We start from the raw sequence: 26,277 nt of genomic DNA, 5'->3' as shown, positions 1-26,277 counted from the left end.
GGGGTAAGTAACCTATAGTACTTACCTTAAAGTACTATTGCAAATAACAAATGAAAAAAGATAATTTAGTTGTTTTTATAAATCTTAAATTTTCTGTAAATTTTAGTCTGTTTGCTATTCTCAATTCAGACACATTTGAGCATTTCTTTCGGTGGGAAGTTAGTGTATTTCAGTTTCACAGATCCAGGAGGGAAAGAGGTTCCAGCTTCCTTCCAACTCTAAACTGTGCAAACATTCTCTTCCTCCTCTCCAACCTGAACATTTTCAACAAGCAGCACATTACTTTCCTTGTTTCTATTCTCTACAGAAATAAATGGATGCTACTGCCACTAGGCCCTCTTCACTCCCAATCCTTTGAGACCTAGTCAGGAGAACAAGAGCATATCCATCAAACTCCAGATAAAACAAGAGGAAGCAAAGAAGACATTTAATCTAAGGTCCCTTCCAGCTCTAAATCTATGATACTGTGATCCTTCATCCTTTTCTTTTTTATTATTCATTTTTTCATATTCATTTCCTAATATATCCTTTCCCTGTACCCTACTTTTTGAGTCATCTCTTATTAAAAGTAAAAAATAAGTTAAGTAGTATTAAATGCATCATCTGAATCTGATTGTCTTTGTAGTATCTCACACCCATAATCACCTCTTTCTGCTAAGAAGAAAGGGAGGCACATTTTCCCTTCTCATTTCAGGATCCATACCTGCTCACTCGTGTAATGACGTTTCATTTTTTTTTTTTTTTGTTCTTTGCATTTGTTTTGCTGTGGTCACTGTATATTTTGCCTTTCTTATTCTATTTTATATAAATTTTCCCATATTTCTCTGAATTCTTCATATTAAAATTTCTTGTGGCATAGTAATATTCCATTGCCTTTAGTGTGCCATAATTCGTTGGACTTCTACTTTATTTCTATTTCTTCGCTACCACAAAGAGTGTTGCTTTGAATATGTTGATTTTTATTGAACCTTTTTGTCTTTGTTTTAGAATATATACCCAAAAGTGAAGTCTTTAGGTCAAAGAGTATGGACATTTAAGAATTTTAAAGCATAATTTCAAATAGTTTTATAAATTAGTTGGACTAATTCATATCTCCACCAATGCTGCATTAATGTCTCTGTCCTTCTGAAGGCCAAACCACATTAATAACTATTTCAGTCTTTTGTTATATTTGAAAATTTGTTTGTTGGATGATAATTATTTTTTGATTTGTACTTCTCCAATTTTTAGTCTTTTAAAACATTCTTGCAAATAATTGTTAATAATTTAAAATTCTTTTGAGATACTGTTTGTATCTTTTGATATAAACTGACTCTCTGGAGAATTGCTTTAAGTCTTATGTGTTTGTATTCCAACATATTTTGAATTTTAACCTCTGAGAGATAGAAACATTTTCCCATATTAGCATTGATTTTATTTGTATAAAATTCTTTGTTTTTTATTTTCTTCTTTTTCTTAAGAAAACATAGACCACCTAGGCATAGATATGACTCTTAAATTCAAAATTTATGAGCAGCTTTCAACAGAATAGCATTCTTAATATGCTATTTCATAATTTCTAAAAATCCATTTGGGTTTGAGTGTTAAAGGAATGAGATGATAAGTAAAGCAACTAGAGGTAAGAATTTCCTCTTTGAACACCTTAGCTTAAATGTATTTATCATTTAAGAAAAATTCAGACATTCTTAAATTTAAAAAAAATATTCTAAGGAAAAAGGATGAATTTTCCCATTTTCTCCCCCCCATTTTTTTACTTTTTACACGTTTCTCTAACCACCATATATAATTATAATTAGTTGTTATTATCATTTATGTTAGAATTGTGAAACAGTGAGTGGGAAGAAGGAATAGAATTTGTATTCAAACATTTTCTTAGTGTTGAATATGGTAAAGAAAAAAAATTTAAAGATCAGGGTTCCAAAATAGTTTTTCAATCAATACCTTCCCCCAATTTGTCCTTATCCTTTGTTCCATTATGCCCACCTTTAACCAGAAATCATAGGGACAATAAAATGTAAGTCTCTCTACACCTAGGCAATGATTGATTCATAGTTGCCTCATCTGTGTGGATTAGTTCAGTGAGTTCATTTTAATTAAGTAAATTTTTCTTATTCATATTTGCTGCTTCTCTTTAATTCAGAGGGTTCTTAAACTGGAGTCCATGAACTAGAATATGAAAAAAATACATTTTATTTCAATTTCTATCTTGTGTGTTTTATTTTATACATTTATAATCAGAATTCTGAGAAGGAAACTTTCCATTGACTTTAGCATACTCCTGGAGGGATTCATGATTCCAAAAAAAAAAAAGGTTAAGAACCACTCTTTTGATGGAAGGGATTGCTCCTAACTACCCATTGTATGGTGACTTGAAGAAATCAGTTTCCTTTTATTGGTAAATCACTGAAGATGAAGTAGTTTTGTGGGATGACTTTGAAATTAAATTTTCTACTCCTTGCACTTCTGAAGTTAATAATTTAAGGGAGTCTGAAGGTACAACTTTGGGTTAAAGAATGTTGTCTTATGTTCTTCCGTCTCCTTAGTAACAATAGAGAGATTTTATATTAAAAGATCAGTCAATTAAAAAGAATTTTTAAGCACTTTTGACATAAAACAAATGGCATTGTATGTACATGCTTCATGGAAAGTTTTAATTTTAGCACAAACTTTTATTTAGATATGAAGAGTAATTCAAGATGTCCATTGTTATTAGCCTGCTTCAAAATGGAAAAAAATTTTGTTATAGTATGTTGAAAATTGCATTAAAGTTGTTCTTTCCTTTCATCTTCCTACTTTCCTTCACCAGCATAAATCTAATTACCTTCCAAGTCCAATAAACGATGGTTAACTGGAGCTCAGGAGAGAACCTATGATTGGATATATATAAATCTTGTGACAGAAGCAACATGAGAATAGTGTATATCACTATGAAATGACTTGTCTGAGGTATTTGCGAGCAAGTAATATCCCTTTTCAGAGATAAAGTGAAGTATAAAGATTGTGGCTTTCTAGAGTAGTAGGAAAAGCCCTGTATTAGAAGATCTGGCTTTTAACCCTCAATATGTCACTAACTTTTACCTCTGGTCTTCATCTCTAAAGTGAGGGTAATTGTAGAAGACATGTAAGGTGTCCTCCATCTCTAAAACTCCATGAAAAAAATAGTGTGAATTCTAAGAGAACAATAGTTTATTTTCATTACTAAGATATAGTTTCTTTGGGCTTGTGTCGATCTTGGATTTTTACCACTAGAACTTTAAACAAAGAAAGTATAATCACTTGGGTCCCATGTCTAAAAGTCAGTCTGGGAAGTAAGAAAGCAAACCATAATAGAGTGGGGAAAAGTTCATAATAATATAGAAAAATAAATTTTAACATTGAGGACCAGCTCTGACATTTACTACTTATGACTAAGGGCAAGATGGTGAAGTGCATAAAGCACTGACCATGGAGTCCAGAAGTCTTGAGTTCAAATTAAGTCTTAATCTTTTAATTAACAATATAACCCATAACAAATCATTTAAGTTCTTTCTACCTTAATTAACTCATCTGTAAAAAATAGCAATAATAATTGCTATTATATATATATATGTATATATATATAAAATAGCAATAATTGCTATTTTATATATATAAAATAGCAATAATAATTGCTATTTTATACATATATATATATATTTATACTCTCAGGGTTATTGTGAGGATAAAATATAATAACTGTAAAACATTTTACAAGCCTTAAAACTATATATATATATATATATATATGGTGATGGTGATGGTGATGATCTCATTTTTCTCATCTGAAGAACTTGCCTCCGGGAATTGATAGACTTCAAAGTACTAATAAAATATGAGCTAATACCACCATGGCATAATTAATCAGTTATTCTTTAAGTTATTATGTACTACTGACCAAAGGAAATAAAAATAAAACAGTCACTATCCTCAAAGAGCTTATATTCTATGGGAAAAAAACATGTACATGCATGCATTATATAAACATTTTCTCACACCCATGTACTTTTTTCCTTTGGCTAGGCAATTGGGGCCAAGTTACATGTCCAGGATCACACTGTAAGGAAGTGTGAAGTCTCAAGTGTTTGAGGCTGGATTTGAACTGAAAGTCTCCTGAATAGTGCTTTATCCACTTTACCTTCATGCATATTGACATACATGTACACAGACCTGTTCAAAATATATAGACAAAAGAAATAAAAATATAACAGGTTATTTAGGATGGGAGACATTAGCAGTTGGGGTGGGGATCATGAAAAGCCACAGGATGGCCCTTAAGAGTCAGAGGTAAAGAGGGGCGGAGGTAAAGTTTATTTGTGAGGAATAGCACGAAGTCTAGTTTAATTGACTTGTTTAGAAATGGAATAGTAGAATAAAACTGGAAAGGCAGACCAGAACAAAGATATGAAGAGTTTTTAAATGCCAAACAAAAGGTTTAGGTGTGATCCTAGATGTGTTAGGGAGCTACTGTGTGGCTAGGATAATGACTGGCATATAAATTAAGATGGATTAGAGTGGAAAGAGACTTAAAGTAAAGAAGCTGTTGTAATAGTCAAGAGGTGATAAGGGCCTGAAGAAGGTTGGTGGCCCTGTTAGAGAAAAAGGGATTGTTGTGAAGTATGTTACAGAGGCAGGAACACTGAGACTTGGAAACTGATTGAATTTATGGGATGAGAGACTGAGGGGTCAAAGCTGGGAATCTAGATGACTGGAAGGAAGGATATTTGTGTGCATAATAAAATTAGGAAAGTTAGAGTAGATTTAGGAAGAAAAAAATGAGTTCTGTTTTAGACATTTTAAGTTTAAAATGACTCAATATGTCATTTCCTTTCTCTCCATCCTGTTCTTTCCTTTCATCTTCCTACTTTCCTTCACCAGCATAAATCCAATTACCTTCCAAGTCCAATAAATGATGCTTAACTGGAGTTCAGGAGAGAAACTATGACTGAATATATAAATCTTGTGACATCAACATAGAGATAATAATTAAACCTCAGGATTTAGAGATGGAAAGGTCTTTGGAAATCATCTAGCTCTCAAGGTCCTTATTTTGTAGACAAGAAAATGAGGCCCAGTGAAGTTGTAATTTACCAAAAGTTATATGAATAGGTTTTCTAACTTGAAAGTTCATCACTCCTTCTGTTATTTCATACATTCATTTAGCAGATTAAGTTTTTCTAGATTTTTAAAGGGGCCTTGATCATTTTCTTTTTCAAACATTTCAAAATTATTTGAAAAAATAGATTTAAAAAAAATCACAAGTTTTCTGATTAGAAGCTTTACTCAGTTAGCAAAAGTCAGAGTAAATAAGCCCTGACCTGGTCTCTTAATACTGCTTTATTTGTCATTTGAAAGAAATAATAAAATTTAAATGAAGGCTATTTAAAATCAAGAAAGAAGACTTTTGTCCTTTTAAAGATGTAGCCATAATAACAAATGGAGGATAGATTTAACCTGATATTTTTTCCTATGTTAGGTGTATTTTGTTTATTTGTTGGAAAAGTTTTGATTGATAACGTGCAGTTTGGAGAGGATTTTTAAAAAACCTATCTGTGTTGATGGATCACCTATGTCTTGTTGTCATATTAGTGGGCAGGGATTAATGCTTGTAACTTTCTAAACAATGAAATGTGCAGATGGATGAGTATGGAACATCTGTGTGTGTGTGTGTGTGTGTGTGTATGTATTTCATAATTCCCCAAGGCTTTTATAAACTGCTCTTCGTTCATATATAAGACCATTTAATATTTGGAAATAAAAAATTGATTTACTAAATTTGTGTATATTATTGAACAATTTCTCCTTGTTCTTTCCATACGTGAGAATTTTTTTTATCAATTGTTAGTCTCTTGAGTGTTTTTCATTTTTACCCCAAATTGGGAAGAGTTAATATATTAATGTGATATTTTAGAAATTCTTTTGTGAATAATGGCATATGTTTGAGAAAAAAACATTAAAAAAGAATGATTCAGGTTTTATATTTCCCATCCCTTATGTACATAGATATAAAGCCTCTTGTGCAAAGTAACCATTGTAAATGGAATGAACAATCTTATGGAATTAAAATATCTATTAAAATTTTTATTTTTTGCCCAATAATTTCAAAATTTTCTGGATAAAGAGCTATGGTAAACATCTCTCTCTATATACTTGAGTGCTTTTCTGAGTATTTATGGCATGTACTCATGTAGACTATTTGGGGCCTTAATAATCTTAGTAATTTAATAGAAATAGATATGAAAATAGAAATCATTTTTTATCATCTTGATTCTAGCTTCTTTTTTTCACTCTTCTTTCTCCTTGAGTCTTGCCTTATAATTTCTTCCCTTTAAAATGAGCTTTTGTTTAGTCATTTAACCCCTTTGTTGACTACATCACCAGTGCTATCAAACTTCATGTTTTCATCCTTCTACTCTGCTGTTCTGATTGCTTCCCTCTTTTTTTTTCTTTCCCTTCACTCTCTACTGACTGTTAGTCCCATCACATCCATTAACTTTTTATTTGTTGGCATTGTAGACTAAAGAGATTTCTTTAGATACTTTAAAGATACTGCAGTTTCTCTAAGGCTTAAGTCAGGGAGGGAGCCAGTGCTATCTCACACAATTTTCCCTTAATTGTTTACTTTAAAACTGATAATATAGTTTATTTATCCAGTTGCATCAGTTCCTTGTTTGGATGGGGAGAGATAAAAAGATTGTTTATACTTTACCATGGATTCCCTAAGACCTAAATTAATATTCAGTGTCGGTGACCATTGCTACTAATTTTCCAATGTTGAAACCAATGTTCTAATATTTCTCTCTCCCTATTAGACAGAAATAGATTTCCAAATTGATTGTCAGATTAAACAAATGTAGCTCAAGCATAATGGCACAGATTGAAGTCTCTTCATGGAGACTCCATTTTTTTATAGATATGTAGTAATAGATAGATATAGTAACCATATTAGTCACCCTAATATACCACGTTACACATTCTACCATAGATTATCAGTGCAAAGGAAGGGAAATCAGTTATATAAGGATAATCTAAAACAGAAAATATTTCCCTAGCTCATTTATCATATCTATGTTTCACACAGGCTATTGAAGTATGTCAGGTGCCTGCATGTGAAACATTGATGTGATAAATGATAGTATTGAAGCATTTGGGCCGGCAAAAGAGAAGCTAGTTTGGAATACTTAGATTTGTGATATGTTAAATGTCACAAAGACTCCACTAATATATTATGTAAGAAAAGGTTCCAGTTCTCCCTTACATATGTTATTACTGGGACCATTTTTGTGTTCTAGTCTGTGTTCTTTCACCACTTCAATCAGAGTTTAGGTCATAGTTGGCATTTCATTTAGGGCATTGGTGGTTTGTGATTATAAACTGATTCCACTCCCTTCTAGGGGGGTTCTAGGCATATTATTGCAGAGTTTAGGCATATATGTCTTTCTTTTCTTTCTCTATTATAGTCCAATAATGTTTCCTTTTCCACCCAGTAATGGTACCCCCTCCAAAAGAAAATAAGTTTTGATCATTGGATAGATACATTTCCTTACCTCTCTCTCGTCCAACTCTATCACATTAATTTTAGAAATTTCTAAGTGTGTTGCGGAGCAGAAAAAGTTGAGAACCAGTGTAATAAATACAGAATAAAAATAAAACCCTTCTATTGTTTTGTTTAAGATGATACTAAAGTCACCTTGCATTCCCTGAACAGACACTAAGTGATATATGGGCAGGGAGCATAATACTGAAGCATTTGGATTGGCAAAAGAAAAACTAGCTTGGAATTCTTAAATTTTCCTTAGACAGTCTACAAAGGGACTTCTTTAAAAGTGTTTATTTGTGAATTAATTATATTTGTTTAGTATTTTGGTATTTATCTGTAAGTATGCTAAGAGTTTGGTATGTTTTACAGCTTCTATAATGATTTAGTAACTAAGTAAATTATTTTTATTTTTATGTTTAAAGAATTATGAGACAAATAATAATGCTTCTTATTATACACCAACATCACAAAGAAGTTTGAAAATACTAACTCAATTATTCTCTCAGCACCCTCCAACAATGAAAGACAGATGAGCAAATGTGGTATACTGATAGTAGACACATTCTTATTGATAATATTTTCTTGTTAGAAAAGTTAGCTTTTAGATGATGACAAAAAGTAATAGTTCCATGAATTTTTGCTGACAGTATTGTTTTGCTTTGTATATGTGTTTAAATAGGATAACAAGCATAAGCTAAGTATAAAATGTTAGTGTTTTCCCTTGGTATTTTTGGCATATTAGTTTCATATAATGCAGAAGTAAAAATACATGTGGTGACCTTAGCTAGTAGCCAGTCCACCTTTCTGGGCAGCTGTGCTATGAATTGCTTTTGTGACAGACGGAACCCTGGTCATGGTAACCAGAGGACACCCCTTGTGGTCATAACCAAGTTATAAATGTCACCAACATTCTTTTTGAATGTCTATCACATGCGTATCAGGGATTCTAAAGTAGAAAAAATGAAACAAAGATTCATTTGGGAGTTAGGACTCCCAGAAGATTACTTTTAAGGCAGCATAGCAGAAGGAGTTGTGACATGCATCCATAAGCAATTGTCGTGATTTGACAGTTATTTAGCCCTCAGTTCCTAGCCCTTTGGTTGAACTGACAGCACGCTTGCAAAGATAGTGAGGCCTGTTTCAGCCCCATTAATGTCGTCTTGAATGTTAGCCTGCAGTCTGGAAAATGATAAATGTTCAGTGATTGATGATTTTATAGTCCCAGGGGATTCTGGGTGGTTTCTGGTTGCTGAGAGCCAGAACAATTTTCTCTTTTGCATGGGCCTCTTGCTGTCAGTTGTAAAATTTACTCTGAGGGGTTCCCAAAAAAATAAATAAATAAAAGATGTTTAGGTATGTCAATGCAACTTTTTTAAATCAAAAGTATTCAAAATCTTAAAAATACATTTAGAGATTAAAAACTATGCCTAGTGATTATAGTTTAAGAATTTGAGTAATTTTAATGAATAAAGTCAGCATTTTATTCAGATTACACCTAATTTCAGGAAGATTTTAGTACTCTTCCTCTTTTTTTTAACTGTCCTAGTCCAAAAAAATGCATATTTTGAAGGAATACTAATAATAGATAGCACTCATGAAATGACAAGATATATTTTATTGTTTTTGCAGGGTATGTTTCATTTTCCAGTCACTTTTTAAAAGATCAGGCTGTAGAGAAAAAGCTTCCTTTTTTCTTCCCTTTGTATATACAATACCTAATTTCACAAGGACTTCGTTCACTGCATTTCCATGATATTATGAATAGAATCACGTTTTTATTTTTTTATTTGTTAGAGAATTGATCAAAAAACTGATAAGAGTGATATTTAGTGATTTTCAACAAAATTCATAATTTTCTTCCTTTTAATGGAAGGAACCAAAGTGTCAAAGAACCAATGAGGGAAAGAATGTAGACATTGCCGTTTTTTTTGTATCCACAATGATGTATTTTCTTATTGTCAGTTTTTGTGTATTTGAACTTTTCCCTCTGAATATGAAGAGTTTTAAAAATTCATTGCAACAGTATTTCCTAGTGTATGCAGTCTTTATGCCCCACCCCATGTCTGGAATTCCTCACTCACTGCAGAAAATTTTAACATCATAAAATGTTTGTTTGACAACAACCAATGTGACAAAATTATTTATAATGAGAAATCTACACTTTTTTTCCCAAAGTTCAACAAATATGTAGAAAACCTCAATATGGCACATTTGCTATGGGTTAGTGTTTTTTTTTTTTTTTAATAAAACAATGACCAATTGTAAGTCTGTCTATTAATTAGGAGAGTGTCATTACACTCAATTAGCAAGACTGCCAAATAATCTCTTTAATACTCTGGTCTTTTTTCCCCCTAGGGTTTTGCAGACAGCCCTCATTACAGTGATCACTTGAATGACAGTCGATTAGGGGCCCATGAAGGCTTGTCCCCGACACCTTTCATGAACTCAAATCTGATGGGTAAGTAAGTAATTCTCTGTGAGTAGCCCCGACAAAGCCTCTTTGGTCAGAAAGATATATTTTTCACATCAAGCATCTGCGAGTTTGTGAGTTTCTAATAGTAACTGAGGGTTTCGTTCTACCCGGGGCTCTGCTGGTAGAGCTTACTACAGTATAATGGCCTGGTCTTCCCATCATAAAGCATCATTGTCTTAGATCTCAGAAAGGAGGAGGCAGTGTTATAGCTGACAGTTCTGCCAGAAGCTTGGTAAATAGGAGTGTCATATAAGCATCTTCTTTCATTAGCCAAGGAGCATCAGTTAAGAGAATTTTTGTATTTGTCTAACATGGGGTGGGTTTGGAAAAAAGTGGATATAAGGTGTGTACTTACCTGGTTCCTACAAAAGAAAAAAGTATCTCACTAAGGCTGATTTTGCTTATTTTTAAAAAATATTTGTCTCCAAAGAAGCAAAATCTCTCAACTGCTCATTAATTTCTCATTCATTTAAAGTCACACAGATACATTTCATTATTTGTTATATGCACTTTACTTTGGTTCATGAAACAGTTTTTATTCTGTAAAAATGAAGACTCTACATCAAAGTATATTTCTATGCTAGTTGCATCTTCTGGCCATTTTTCTATTAACACCATAACTTGTTTCCTGGTGCCCTATTCCTTATGTTAAAGGAGCATTGATCTTGTTGAAGTGGAGTGAAACACAGCAGAATTTTCAATGAAGTTTGATTGTTATACTGATTCCCCCCCTTCATTTTTTGAACACTGTTATTTCTAACCTTGAGGAAAAGAGTATGGCTATAGCTACACTATTTCCAGTACCATTTTTTTTACACTTTCTTAAAGTTGGGACATGAGTTCGAATGTAAAAATGTTTACTGTTAGTACAGAAACACTGAGACACATTTACTTTCTTTAAAGAAAGCAGTTCTAATTGACATTGCTTGTATCACATATCCTGTTTCTTATTCATGTGACCTATTTTGTGATCTTAGCATTGTCTGTATAATACACAGCCATGCTAATCTAAGTGGATTACCCAAATCCAAAATCCTAGTAGTCTATAATTTCTTTTTTTCTTTGCATTTGCTTTCTTTTCATTTCCTGCATTGTGTTGAATAGTCAAGAGTCTAAAATAGAAATATAGTTATTGCTCAGGGCAGCAGATATCAGTCTAATGAGTGTCACTTGTCAACAAAATCTTGAGATATGATAAAATACCTATCCCCAGTAAAATAGTTTTCGGTTCCTATTAGTTCAAACATTAGCCTACAGAAAGTTTGTTTTCTTTTAATTAGCATGATAAGATGTCAGTTTTCATTGTTGTTTAGTGTCAGAATTAATTTGTAACAAAATAAAATTGCTTTTTTAGTTGATCAAGTGAAATCTTTAATATAGTTGGCAACTATTAATGTCCCCCAACTCCTCCCCATTAATGTAATATTATAGGTAAGCATAACTTGTCAAAGTGATAAAAGTTTTTTTTATTGGGGTGGAGGCCTGGGAAAAGTGAGATTTTTTTTCTTAGAGTTTTGTCTGAACTATAAATTTCTCACTGGAGGCGGCTATACCTTCAGAAACAAGTTGCCCTTTTGTTATTGATGTTGTTACCTTTATTCTTAGCTCTCAGAGATGACTCTAAATACAGTAGAATTATGTCATTAGCACGGCTCTGAACTGAGGTGACGATTGAGATTGCAGGGGGTTGAGGGTGGGAATTAAATGAATCATAAGAGGTATGCATGTCAGTCACTTGCTCTGAGCAGCTGTTGACTAAAAATATTTCTGTAATTCACTTCGAGGTAACATTTTTGGTTCTGCCTCAGTTGGAACAATTATGAGTATGTGCCTATAATTCCGTCTGTTTGCAGATAATTATTATTAGAACCTTTTAAATAGTTATCCAATACTCAGTGTATAAAATCAACACCTAAAATAGCCATGAAATAAAGTAATGTAACTGTGATGTATAAACAGCATGCTCCACAGTTCACAGAACAGAATTTGCATTCTTCTGAATTGCATTGCATAGTTAATCAGGTACAGCTTTAGAAACTATAAGTTTTCCTTTGAAAGTTTTAGCCATCTAATCTGAAAGTGTTCATTTACATATATGGGTGGTGGTGGGTTGGGGGGAAGAGGATAACCCTGGACAGATTAGCCAGAAATCTTGAAAAGGAATTCACTAGTCATTAGCAATATTTGATTTACTATACTTCCTTCTCTTTATTTTCAGTAAAAGTGATCAAATGAGGTATTTTAACGGAGTATATTGTCAATCTAACATCATAGTCTAAAGACTATCTGCATGACAATAGCTTGCTCTTGGAAATGAATGTCTTTCAAATTGTAGAGCTGCTCTAGACTGCAACAACCAATCCAACTTGATGTGAGCTGGAGTAATTGAGCACTTAAGATACAAGGAGATATGTGGGTTTATAGCACAAGGTAAAGTTTCTGTGAAAGGCTGCATTTTTTTTTTTTTTGAGCTAAGAAGCATAGGTTTGTTAAATGGAAGCAAAATTGGCCAGGCAGGGTTAGAGGAGAGTTTAACCCAAGAGAGCTGATCATCATCAGAATAGTTGTCTTTTCCTTAGTGACTGGGGAATTTCCCCGAAACAGTTAAAGCTGGTACAGAAAGCAGCAACATATTTCATCATTGCTGTCAACATTTCAAGGCACCATTAAAAGGGGTGGGGGGAAGAAGAGGGAATTGTATGTCGAGGGAATGTTGTTATTTTGAGTATTATGTTCAGCCATAAGCACATTTGCCTGAAGAGATAGTGGATTATAAAGTGCCACTGTCTTTCGTGATGGAGCTCTCAAACATTTTAATGATCTTGTACATTGCAAAAAAAAGAGAAATTTTGTCTAACAAGGGTTGATAATGATTCAATAATGAACAATTTGCCACAGAAAGATGCATTTCCATATTCATTTAGATATTTTTGAAGTGTTTTGCACAGGAAGTAAAGCTATTATGTTGGATCAGTTAGTGTTCCTCTCTAATGAATTCTAGAATTATCCTGTTGATTTGTCAGTATGGAAAAGAGGGCTTTTCTTGTGTTTCAAGTGAAATAAGTACATCCTTTTGGCATAAGGGTAACTAATTAGCATCAAACAGATTTGTAGTCTTTCAATGTGAAACTAAAATACATTGACCATAGCTATGAATTCCTATAGTATCACTAAGCAAACTATGGTCTTATTTCCAGATATCCTCTATGTATGTTTTTTTCTCCTCTGTAAGAGGATGTTTCAATTTAAATTCCCTTCTTTCTCCTAACTCCCAATTTTGTTATAATTCCCCTCCCCCATCTCTTTTGTTTGAAATCTATCAGTTTTATTTTATCTATCCCCAGAATTTTTCCCTGAATTAAAAAAAAATATTGCTACTACTGACCTATTCTCCATCAAGACCAATTATTCTAAAGGAAATAAATAATAAAATAGGTGGGGAGAAGATTTTATTAAATACCTGATTTTGTCAAGCAGTTCTGGACTTCTACGATATACCTTTGCCTAAAACTTGTACGTTATGTCTGAGATCTTATTTGGGCACATGGATTACATTGTTGATCTAAGATAGTCTAAGATATGAAAGAATAATGAATATGAGTCAGGACATGGGTTCTAATTGCAGATCTGCCATGTATTATTAGATAATAGATCTTCAGCAAGGTGTCCTAATTTCAGCGTTATTTTCCTTATTGAGGGAATTGAATCATATGAGATTTAACATCCTTTTACCTTTAAAATTGCTGATTCTATGATCCAGCAGTGTTGGCATGAGATAGTGGGGGGGCAGGTTTGAAGTCAGCAAACAAGTTCAAATTGGACAAAGCTAATTAAAATATTTAAGCCTCAGTTTCCTTATTTGAATAATGAGAAAGTTAGGGTAGATATCCTTAACGATCTCTATGCACTAAAATCTAGTAGCATCCCTAAATTCTGTATAGAGAGGAGCATAGATTATCATCAGCATTTGCCAGTTGAAAAGAATGAGGCAAGGAACAGTCTAATGACTTCCCTGAGGTCACTTAACTAGTTGGTAGGAAAGCAAGACAAATCAGCTGTTGACCCCTAGCTCAGTGTTCTCTCTATTAGGCCAACTTATTTAGATGGAAGTGCTCTCTTGTGGACCCATCGACCTCAAGGGGTAGTTATAAAGATAAAATTAGATTAATCTTTGATGACGTTCTGAAAAGCAAAGTATAATGTGTACTCTTACTGTCTATTTGATAGGTCATTTAAGTCTCATTAGTAACTTTTATTGTTTTGACTTCATTGGCCTACATTTCAAACGCCCCTTATCTTAAAAAAAAATTATATTAAATTACATTGGAATTCTTCCCTTCCATCTTGCCATTGAAACCTTTCCCTAGCTAGAGGTATCTTTTCTCATTTCTCTTTGCCTTCCAAGTTTAAGGGATGAAATGATTATTAGTCAATTTTTACTATTATTTTAATTAATTATGTTATGGTTTAAATAGCTATAGCAGGACCAGTCTCTTATCTGTCATCATTTCTTTCTCATTCTCATATGGCCCCTCTGTGATGGATATCATTCTCACCTCAATGTCTTGAGTTTTCAGCTTTTCCCCCATCTCTGTGATGAGAGAAAGAGCTAGTCTTTTCAGTCACTGCCAGACTTTATAACCCTTGAATCAGTAAGGATTTCTTTCCTGCAATCATCTACATCAGATATACTACAACTCCATGTGAAAGAGGGTGCTGATAGGGGTGTGTGGGACTTAACATCTTATAAATATTATTATAGAAAAATAAGTTTTGATTTTCAAACAAAGTAGCTTGTCAACATTGGACTTTTAGAAAACAATTGAGGTTTAGGTTACATTGGACTCAGTAAAATACCAGCATCCTGATCCCTAAATTTCTGTTTTTGTTTCTGTGATCATTGGGTTTTTAGTATCTCTAACTTTAACCATAAAAATCTCTAATCCATCCATTATATCACTGCCAGATTTATCTTTGCTCAGAACCCTGCAGTCAGTTTTCTTTTGTCTGTTGAATTAAATTCAATCTCCTTAAATGATCATTCAAGGTCTTCAGTAATCTAGAATAATCTTCAACTATTCAACACTATCTCTTAGTACTCTTTAAACTTTGTAATCAAACTAATTTGTTTTTGCTCAGGCAATGTATTTCCCTATTGTTTGGATGTCCTTCCTGGCCTGTGGAAATCTTCTGTTTATTTTTTCATTGTATTTATTGTCACAATTTTAGATTGTTAGTTTTAGAAGACAAGAACCAAATTCTGCCTTTCTTTGTACCAAACTTAATAAATTTGAGTTGACTAAGTAATTCTTAGGGTCTCACTGTTTTATTTGCACCTTTTTTATGCACAATCTTTCATATTGGATCTTATAATAAAGTATTAGTATATCAGTCATATCCTTTTGCTAGACAACAAGTTCTGTGTGACCTGGAGATCTGATTACTGTCTAATTTTTTTTATTTCTCCCAAGTATGGTTTGCATACAGTAGGTGCTGAATAGGTATGTATTCTGTCTGTTGAATTGAATACTTCCCAGGGGTATATTTGAGATTCTTTGTAGTGTTTTAATTAGGACCACTTTTTTTTTTTAAGGAAACCATTTTGAAAGACTTTTTATTTGCAAACCTTCAGTCTACTGAGCCCCTCATATCTATGACAAGAATTTTATCAGCTTGCTTTGAAAGAGCTCTAGAATAGAAATCCTTCAGATAGCCACCTTTTGTATGATAAAATTTAAATGTGAACTCCAGGGTTTTTGTGACTATAGAATTTATTATTTCAGTTTGGTTAAAAAAAAAAGCCTGTATATTGAGATTTTTAATTTTGATTCCATTATTTGGCTCATCAGTTCATGTTGCATAGACCTTAGGCTTGCCTATGTCAGATTAAAACTTCCCTGAAGATAGTTGGAACCTTTCATATTATTTTATTGTATATCATTAACAACTGTACCTTGTAAAATTCAGATCTTAATAAATGTTTTGTAATGCTGTTTTGCTGTTGTTGCTTATTGCTGAATTCTGCAGTTTTTTTTCTGGCTTAAATTAAGGTGAGGGTTCATGAAGGCATTGTAGACCATTGTTTTCAGAATTAGAGCTGTTTACTTAGTATTCATGATTGGAATAGCAAGGCCTTGTTTAGAGTCCTGGATACTGTTTGGCACCCCTTCAAAATGATGAGCTGGGACTGGGTGAGCTGGTCATAGTCTCAAAAGCTGTATTTACTCACATAATAGTCCCTTTTTTAATCCCAACCATTTTAATCCCCCATTTAAGGATATGATTCTTTCCCATATAAGAACCACCGAAAATATATGCTTGTGCAACAAACTGACCTTTCTCTGTTAGGATTCACTTTTTTTCTTGTAACCTTATTTGGTTTTTTTGCCCGTATTGCTTTTAAACAATTGCTAATATATTCTAACCATATTTTGGTACATTATTTGAAGATATTTACATATTCTAGGTTTTTATTTATTTATTTTATTTATTTATGTTAGTACTCTTATAAATATAGGGGTGTGTGTATGTAAACGCATGATATAGAATCTCAATTGTGGGATGAAGTTTTGTGATATTGTATTCAAACTCAATTTATTGATGTCATTTCTATTAGTCAACTTTGGTTAATTAGTAGAATTGAAACTAATAATCTGAGCATGCTAAAAATTGAAATTTCAGAGCTTTTGGCTACTTAGAATCATGTTTTAAGAACCAAAAAAACTCAACATGGTATTCATATTTGAGAGTTCTATACTTACTTGATTTAAATAAGCTCAGACTAACTTTTTCCTTGGAAAATGTCTGTAGCACAATGACTTTATATACACTATTATAATACATGATTTTGTTTTTCACTTTTTACAGTATCTCAGGAGAGTGGTTAGACTTCAGATTTTTTTTTTTGCACTATCTAGGGAGTTGCAATTAAAAAGGAATTGGAGTCTAATAATGCTGCACAGCAAATTAAATCAATTAGTTTATTTATAATTAACTATTATAAAATTTTGGATTTTGTTTTGCTTTGCATGATTGTCTTTAGTTGCCCTCTGTATAATGTGGTAAGAATAATTTAAGCAATAGAATAGTATTGTTTTATTTTTTAGATTTTTAGATTGTGGAAAGTTTCAGACCTTTTACATGAGCATGATGATAGGAGAACTATCATAAAGTTGCTAATAGTTTCAGTCCGTTCTACATTGGCAAGGCAGATTTTTTATTTTATTTTTAAGCACCACATTGTCATCTTGAGCATATTATAATTACACAAGTTTTCCTCACATGAGTTGCTGTTGAGGTAGGACAAATAAGTTCTCTAGAGTTAAAAATTTTTAATTCTTCAAAGGATACAAAAATTCAGGATCATAGATTTAAAATTGGAATGTGACCTTAGAGATCATCTGGTTGAATTCCTTCATTTTTATATCTGATGCAATTTAGACTCAAAAAGATTGAGGTGAAATCCTTCAGTTAACAATCAACAGAATTGTTTTTGTTGTGGTGGTGGTGGTGGTGGTGGTGGTGACCCATTTGGAGTTTTCTTGGCAAAGACATGGAGTGATTTGCCATTTCCCTTCCTTCTCCAGCTCATTTTACAGATAAAGAAACTGAGGCAACCAGGGTTAAGTGATTTGTCCAGGGCAACATTCTGAATCATGTCTTTGTAGAAGTAATTTCTGTAGGATAAATATTAGCTGTAGTATTCAATACATTGTAGCCTTAACACAAAACACGAGTCATTTTTCAGGATTTCACATAAAACAGCCAGTGGTTTATGTTTAAAGAGTTTTCTGATTTGATATGCCATTCATCTCTAATTTTCAGCTGTCTATCTCACATCTGAGAGATTTGAGAGATGATAAGATGCTCTGCATTTGTTGTGATACAGTTGTTCTTATAAATTTCTTCCCAGGTATTATATTAAATGAATTCTGCTCACACCGAAGAATTGCTCTCATCTGTTTTTCATTTTCCTTTCGTAAAAGCTAATGGGTTTCAAGGAAATTAAATTACGTAGTCATTTAGTGACAGCATTAAGTGCAGAGTATTTCTACCCTTGAGTCCCCCCCCCTTTTCCTTTTTAGACATATGAACATGTCTTAGGCACAGATTTTTTTTCCTTCATTTTTCTGTTAAGATTTCAATCAAGTGACCTTATAAAAATCATATTAATATTACCTTGAGGCTTTTTTCAACTGAAGTAGAAAAACTATTTTCTCAAATATTATTGTAGCAGGTGTCTGTTTACTTGTACATTTCTTCATAGAAGAATTTGGGGGAGGGTATGTGTTTGTACACATATGCTTAAATGTGTATGTATGCTCATATTTGCCTGCTTATAACATCTGAGGCCATATCAGTGGAGGTCATCATGTGTAGAGTCCTGTCAATCACATAATTTACATGATCTTTCTTTCATTCTCTTAATCTCTTCTTTGGCCTTTCCTCAGTGTTTGCAGAACACTAAATTTCGTCTGTGCTATCCAGCTGTTTTCACATTTTACCCAGCTTTCAAATTTTTGTATTTATTTTGGTGTACCAGGAGAAAGTATCCCATGTCAACAATTAGAAATTGGTGTCTTGGAATACAAAATTCTTTACTACAATAATGAAGAAGAAAGAAGCAAGGACACATGTCATTGTCATCATCATCATCATCATCATCAATTTTGGAACTCTAGTCATGTAAGGGAGAGTGTTCGAGGAAAGAAACTCCCTCTTGGAATAAACCAGTGCATGTTTTCTGTATCTTACTGTCCTATGTTTAGAGAATTGAGAGATTGTCACTTGGCACTATATGTCAGAGGCAGAACTCTAGCCCAGCCCTTCCTAGTTCTGATTTGACCTCTTTCTCTATCCCATGCTATGATGATGATGATGATGATGATGATGATGATGATGATGATGATGATGATGATGATGATATCCTTTATCCAGTACCCTAAAGTACTTTACATTTGTAATCTCATTTGGTCTTCACAACAGCTCTGTAAAGTAGGTATTATTCTTATCCCCATTTTAAAGTTAAGGAAACTGAGACTGTGGGAATTTGTTTTAGTTCAGAAACAAACTGGCTACTAACCTAGATTTTAATTCTAAATGGTTATGGGAAGAAATGGAACACTCTGCCAAACTAAACAATCCTCCAGATGCACTGTCCACATTCCCAGTCTGATAACTTTATTCATTGATACTCTACCATAACTTCCTGTCATGATTAAATTTCCTCTTCCCCTTCTTCCCCATGATTAAATTTCCTCTTCCCCTACCTCCCCACTTATCAAAAACCTAACCCATCATATCATCATCATCTCCTCCAATTTTGCCACTATCCCAATGCAAGCCCTCATCACCCCATAGACAATTGTCATATCCTGCTAGTGGTTCTCCCTGCTTGCTATGGCACAATCAATTCCAAAATTCTTCCAAGAACCTTGAAAGTTTTGGGGCAGCTATGTGGCATAGTGGATAGAGCACCAACCCCGAAGTCAAGAGGACCAGAGTTCAAATCCTGTCCTCAGACATTTAATAATTGCCTAGCTATGTGACCTCGGACAAATCACTTAACCCTCTTATTTTGCCAAAAGGGAGAGAAAGTTGTCCTTTTTCAATTTTTTCTGACCACCATCTCTCTCTCTCTCTCTCTCTCTCTCTCTCTCTCTCTCTCTCTCTCTCTCTCTATATATATATATATATATATATATATATATATATATATGTATATATATATACATATGTATATGTATGTATATATATATTTAAAATACTTATATATATACATACATACACACACATATCTCTGTCTTTAGTGTGTGTCTGTCATCCATCTTATCATCTATCCACTACCCACCCACTCATCAATTCATCCATGAGATCCACTCACCTTTCCACTCAATCACTAATTCATCCATCCATTGATTCATCCATCCTTCCATTCATCTACCCACCCACCCACCCACCCATCCATCCATCCATCCATCCATTCACCTACCACCCATCATCCTTCCATCCATCCATCCATCCATATCTTGTTTTTGTATATGGTGTTTTCCATGTTGTCTCTCTCAGTAGATTCTGAGCACCTTGAGAGTAAGAACTGTCTTTTGTCTTTCTTTGTATCCCTCAATGCTTTTTGGCATTAAATGCTTATTGATTGGACTTAAATTCTTATTGATTGATAGCTCAGTTGGATTTAAATCTAAGACTGACTTAAGATACAACAGTTTCTCCTATGCCAATTTGTCTCTTTGATGGTTTGGTTCCTCAGTATGAGAGCCATTTTTATCTTCCATTGCTACCAAAGTGGTACCTTAAAACAGAGTGAGTATGAATAATTTTGTGGTATAATAGTTGATCTTCACAACATATAGGTAGGAAGCAGACCATATGGAGCAGCTTTGTGGCAGTCTGTCTGAAGAGGAAACCTTAGGATCAAAAATGTAGTTAAAATTTGACTTGCTTTTTCCTAAGAAGTTGTGTGACCTGATAAATTGGCTGAGAAATACTGGTTTACATCAAGTGAAAAAAAGAAAGTAGGTGGTGCCAAATTTTTTTTTCTTTATTGAGTATGTTTCCCTTTAATGCACATATATTGAAAGAATCTTGAATTTGTGAACTATGGATTAGAAGCATCTATTGGCTCATAAGTAGGTAAAGATAATAAAATGCCGGCATGTCAGCATCTAGAGCTGATCACTACTTTTAAGATACACATTTGTATCATTTCTTAACCACTATAGCTTATGGTCTGACAAGAAAAGCTGAATGTTTCTGACAGGCTTACTGTGAACTAAATAATGTATACATAAATCTCTGTCTAGTGTAGATATTTATGTAGTATAGATCCTGTGGGCATGATAGAAGAGGGCTATCATTTAGAAATTAGTTGAGAAGTATTTAGTTAAATTCTTTTCTTTCAAAAACACTCCAGTAGAGTTACTTATGTATCCCTTGTATTTATTAAATGGTTGGAAATCTGTGAAATTGTAAGATAAAGTGATATCCCTGCTATATTATTAGAAGACAAGGAAGATCTTGCCTTCATTCAGAAATATTTTATTGGATATTTCCAGTATATACTTTAGAGCTCTGTGGGGTAGGGATGGAACTTTCAAGACTATAAGCTTTACAAGGGCAAAAACCCATTTACCATTGTCTTTGAATTTCCCCCATTCCCCAGACATGGCACAGTGCTTTACTCTTGAAAGACACTTAATATATGTTTATTGAAAGAACCAATGGAAAACTAAATCACTGCTTATCCCTGAGGAACTAATTATCAAGAGGCAAACCAGATCATAGTGACAAATTTGAACAAGTGCAAGATGATTATTTAATTACACTTTGTATATTAGAATGGCAGTTTGATGTTTTGAAAAAAGTGCTGGACATGGAGCCTGCTGGCTCTAACACTTCCTATCTATTTTGTGATCTCTGTGTGAACCCTTCCAAAGTAGTTAACTTTTCTAAGTTGAGCCTTGCTTTCTGAATTCATTGGTTTTTTTTAATGAGGTTTTTGATATTTGTATTTCAGCTTTAAAGGTTATTGTGAGGAAAATGCTCTATCAGATTTTAAAATGTCATATGAATATGAGACATATTACATATTAATTTTAACATTTGTAAATTAGTCACAGAAGCTATGGGTAAGAAGGCAGCATGAGGACATTGAACATTTAATGAATCAAGATTCAAGGAAGAGGTAGATGGTCAGCAAATTGGAGAAAGACTTGAGAAGGGAAGATTAAAAGGAAGCAAAGACAAATTTTCCTGTACTTTGTAAATTTTATCAAGGGAACTCAACTCCAACTTTCTTCCTTACAGGGACTGTAGGGGAAGAGACTGCCCTTCTACCCAATTCTCAGACAATATTCTTATCTAAATATTATTTCTTATCATTTAATCTTATATATATTTTTTCTTCCTTCTCTCACTTCCTTTCTCTCCTTTTCTTCTCCATTTTTCTCTTCTTCCTCCTCATTTTTATTGTGATCTATTTTGAACAGCAGAGCGTTACTTTAAAAAGCAATTTATTCTTACTAAGATGTTTATTTAAGATGAAATGGTTAAATCTCAAACTTCCTTCATTGTTTCAGTCTGTCAGTTTCTTTGGTGGGTAATCTATGTTTATCTGCTGTGAGGTTCACTAATACATTCAGAACTAGGAAGGATACTCTTCTCCTTTGGTATGTATAGCTGAGTTCTCATGCTGGGGATCCTCCAAGTGATACTGGAAGATTTCAAGTGTCACAGTTAAAGATGTGGAAGTGTTTTAAAGACACAAGATTTTTTTTTTTCTTAAGAGGGATAGGGTCTTTAAATATGCATGTGTCTTAAAACTCTAACTCACTCACTCTCTCTCTCTCTCTCTCTCTCTCTCTCTCTCTCTCTCTCTCTCTCTCTCAACTTTCCCATGAGGCAAGTACTTTGAAACCCATGTAATAATTATAACTGTTCTCATTACAAATAGGAGAATGCTTAAAGCCCAGTGGTGATTAAAAGAGAATGTTGTAATTTTTGACTGCAACTTGCTTTTTCTTTTCAATAAAAATGTTGTTTCATAAATAATGATGATAATATAAAATGTTTTTCTTTTATATGACATTTTAATCAAATTTTAAGTCCCACTTAAAACTGAGTAAGAGTATCAAAGAAGCTATATATTGTCACTTGTTCTTATACTTACTTTAAGATGTTAAAATGATAACTACTAGATCTGTTGTGATCTTTTATTCCCCTGATGCAGTTTCCCATTTTTTAAAGAAAAAGTTGTATTTATTTAAATAATAGATATCATATTTTAGATAGCACTTAATAAGTATTTACTTACAGACTGATGAAACCATGAACAGCATATGTGTTTTAGTTCAGCAATAGAAATTTGCCAGCAGATTGAAAATAGATGTGTACTAGCATTAGGATATTATTTTCTTTTATTCTGAGCAGAAATAAAAAGGAAAAAATATGACTAGTCACCAAGATAAAATGACATAGAATAATAAAAATAAAAACATCATTTCAAAAAAGTAAAATTTGCTCAATAATTTTGTTCATTATAGATTGTGGAAAATTTTGGGAAAGAAAAGTACATCTTAAATCACCCAGCAAGTTGTAAAAATCCAGCTTTCTCTCCATTTACAATCCTTTTACCCTGTGCCAGCATAACAATTTTTAATCTGTCTAGTTAGTGCCATAATGGATTGCCTAGAAAGGTAGTAGTTCCAGAGGTCAATAATGCACACAGTAGGAAAGATTTAATTATCATGATCAACAATGTGGGTCCTTAAAAAATAAGCAAAATCTTTGTTGGCTTATTTATTAAAATTTTCTTGTTCCCTGTATGTCTTTTTAGGAATAGACTCCTAGGGAATCAAAAATAGACAAGACACTATGCTTTAGCCTAGATTGAATAAGTAGGCATCATGTAATAATGGTCTGAACCCATAACATTTGTTGACACTGAATCTTATTAGTTTATTCATTTGTTCTCTGTCGCAGTGACTTGTCATAAGTATTTTTATTAGTAATGAGTTTAGATTAGCTATAAAAATTGCAATCATAATTTTTATGCTTCTTAATATATCTGTGAATAAGGAAAGTCAGTTTAAAAGTAGACAATGGGGGTAGCAGCTAAGTGGCGCAGTGAATAGAGCACTTGGAGTCAAGAGGAACTGAGTTCAAATGTAGCCTTAGAACTAATTACCTAGCTGTGTGGGCATGGGCAAATCACTTAACCCCATTGCCTTGCAAAAACCTAAAAAAAAGTAGACAGGGAAGCTAAGTTCTTTAGGACTGTGGAACTTTAATAATGCTTCCTTCTACAAATCCTTCCCTCCCCCAAAAAATCACATGTGAAGCTTTTGGAATTATTGAGTCATAAAGCAGGAAAAGAAAAAAAAATAGAGAAACTGACTTCCCTATCTCATTAGGCAAAGCAGAGGCAGCTTGGTGGCTCAATGGATAGAGGACAGGATATCTGAAGCTATGTGACCCTGGTCAAGTCACTTAACCTCTGTTTTCATCAGTAGCTTCCTCATCTATAAAATGGATCTGATAATAATAGCATCTGACTCACAAGGCTGTACTGAAAAATCAAACAAGATACTAATTGTAAAGTTCTTAGCATAGTGACTGGCACATATAGTGCTTTATAAATAATAGTGACTGTTATTAATATTATTTCTTATAAAAAATTATTTTTCTTTTTTAAAAAATTTGTAATAATTAGTAGATTCCCTTGTTAATGGATCAGTGTCTAGTTTCAAAGGTGAAGATAAAGTTTGCAGAATCTGTCAGAGTTCCCATTTCCCTGAGGTATATTTTTTATGCAGGCTAGTTTTCAACTTTTGTCAAACAGTTTCTACCATTTCCTAGTGACTATCTAGATGATCATCTGTAATCTTATGCAAACATTGTCATAGAAAGGTTTGATTTCAGGTTTTCAGAAAGATATTTGAGGCTATTTAATAAGCATCATTAGTTTTTTCCTTTGTGAAATTTTCATATGATGTGCATGACTCTCCAAAGAGTTGTTGTATATATGTGATATCAGACTATGAATTTACATACAGACTATGAATTTACATAAAGTAGAAATAAATTAATGAATTGATATTGATACACATACAGTTTCTAAGTATGTGATTGAGACTCAGAGAAAGAGCATTTAGTATCTAAGGAACATTTTATTACGCTAAAATAAACAGAGACTCCTTTAAACCTCAAAAGGAAGTTATTCATTTATATAATACTTTCATCTTCTGTTCTGTTTAGTATCATGAACATGAAATTTAGCTCTTTTTAATCTCATTTTAGAAATTATATTTTATTCAAAATCTTAGTTCATGTTGCCATGTCATATGATTTTTTTTAACTAGTAAGGGTGTACTTAAGAGACTTGATTGAATCCTTTGTCAGTTGTGAGTTTCATTTTTACTTGTTAAACTCCTTTCCATGTGGTCTTGGAGATTTGTATTTCATGGAAGAAATGTTGGAACCATATGCACTATTCCTTAACCCTATATTCCTTTTTTTTCTGACTTACCACAAAAGATAGCCATATATCCTATGGGTCGCTGTCTGTGTCCTTAAAAGAAGTTGCAATCTAGCTAATCAAAATATGTTCCACATTCAGTTAGGATAAACTGAAGTCCTTGAGATTTTATGGATCACGTCTGCCCAATTAACTTCCTTTTTTTTAGAAGTAGCTCCAGTCTGTCTTTAAGACTAATATCCCTACCAGTTGGGTTGAAATGGTTTTTCAGCCAATTGCAAAATCAACAATAATATGGAGCATAATTCTATTTATGATACCTTTTAAAAGAAATAAGTGAAAATTAGAAAACATCAGGTAAGAGGGTAGATCACTATAGTAGACTTTTTTTAATCTAGGATTTCCTTTGCTGTCTGGTACACTATGAGACCATACCTTGAAACTGAAGCTCTCTGATGCTCTGCCAAATCCTAACATGAAATTTTAGGTCACAAAGCAAAATAAGAAACATGCAATGTTGAATGACCACCTTCAACTAAAAAGGTGTTGCCAACCACTGAATTTCTGAAAGTACCAAGTTCAGGTAATCTTAGTTGTATTATAATCAAGACTTAAAGAAGATAGCTAGAAGGGTCCTTACAGTTCAACCCCCTCATTTTACACGTGAACCTCATGGAGGTTAAATGACTTGCTCGGGGTTTCACAGGTAAATGGGAGAGCTAAGATTTTAATTCAGATTCTCTGACTCCAGGTTTGTATATGGCTCTTCTTGGAGTCAGGAAAACAGAGCCTCTTGTCCAGCCTCTGACAATTCATATCAGTAGGACCCTCAGGCAAATTAGCTATCTTCTATTTTACTCACCCTGTTAAGTCATAGCTTGTAATGACCATAAATGGAGAGAATTCCCCACATTGATAAAATTACAGTTTCCTACTTACTTAATAAGCTTCTGTTGTGTTCAAAGCACTGTACTAGAGATTGAAGGAAAAGCAAAGACTAATAAGATAGCCACTTCCCTCATGTAGTTCACCATTTAATAATTGCACTAAGGCAATGAGAATTTTGGGTTGTGATCAGGGGAAAGGTTATTTTAAGAGGAGCGATGCCAGCTAGGAAAGCAGTTTCAGGATTGCTCAGTCACCCCCACCCCCACCCCCACCCCCCCCACCCCCGGTAAATAACCAATGTTGCCTAGGACTAACTCTGTATTCTCCATTCCTGCCAGATCCCTGACACAAAGTACTAAAATATGTTTG

The 26,277-nt window shown here is 33.3% G+C and overlaps 1 protein-coding gene across 5 annotated transcripts in view; it reads left to right on the top strand.

Annotated features, from left to right (window-relative positions):
- TCF12 (transcription factor 12) overlaps nt 1–26,277 on the top strand; it is a 404,997-nt gene that overhangs the window by 194,556 nt on the left and 184,164 nt on the right. For all 5 annotated transcript variants that reach the window (XM_074234589.1, XM_074234588.1, XM_074234591.1 and 2 more), the window contains one exon: nt 9,911–10,013. In XM_074234589.1, coding sequence (XP_074090690.1) covers nt 9,911–10,013 — 103 coding nt within the window. The remainder of the gene's footprint in view (nt 1–9,910; nt 10,014–26,277) is intronic.

Source organism: Macrotis lagotis, chromosome 4 (genome assembly GCF_037893015.1).
Source record: "Macrotis lagotis isolate mMagLag1 chromosome 4, bilby.v1.9.chrom.fasta, whole genome shotgun sequence".
NCBI lineage: Eukaryota > Metazoa > Chordata > Mammalia > Peramelemorphia > Peramelidae > Macrotis > Macrotis lagotis.
Note: the sequence above shows the minus strand (reverse complement) of the source record. Positions and strands in the feature narration are given on the sequence as shown.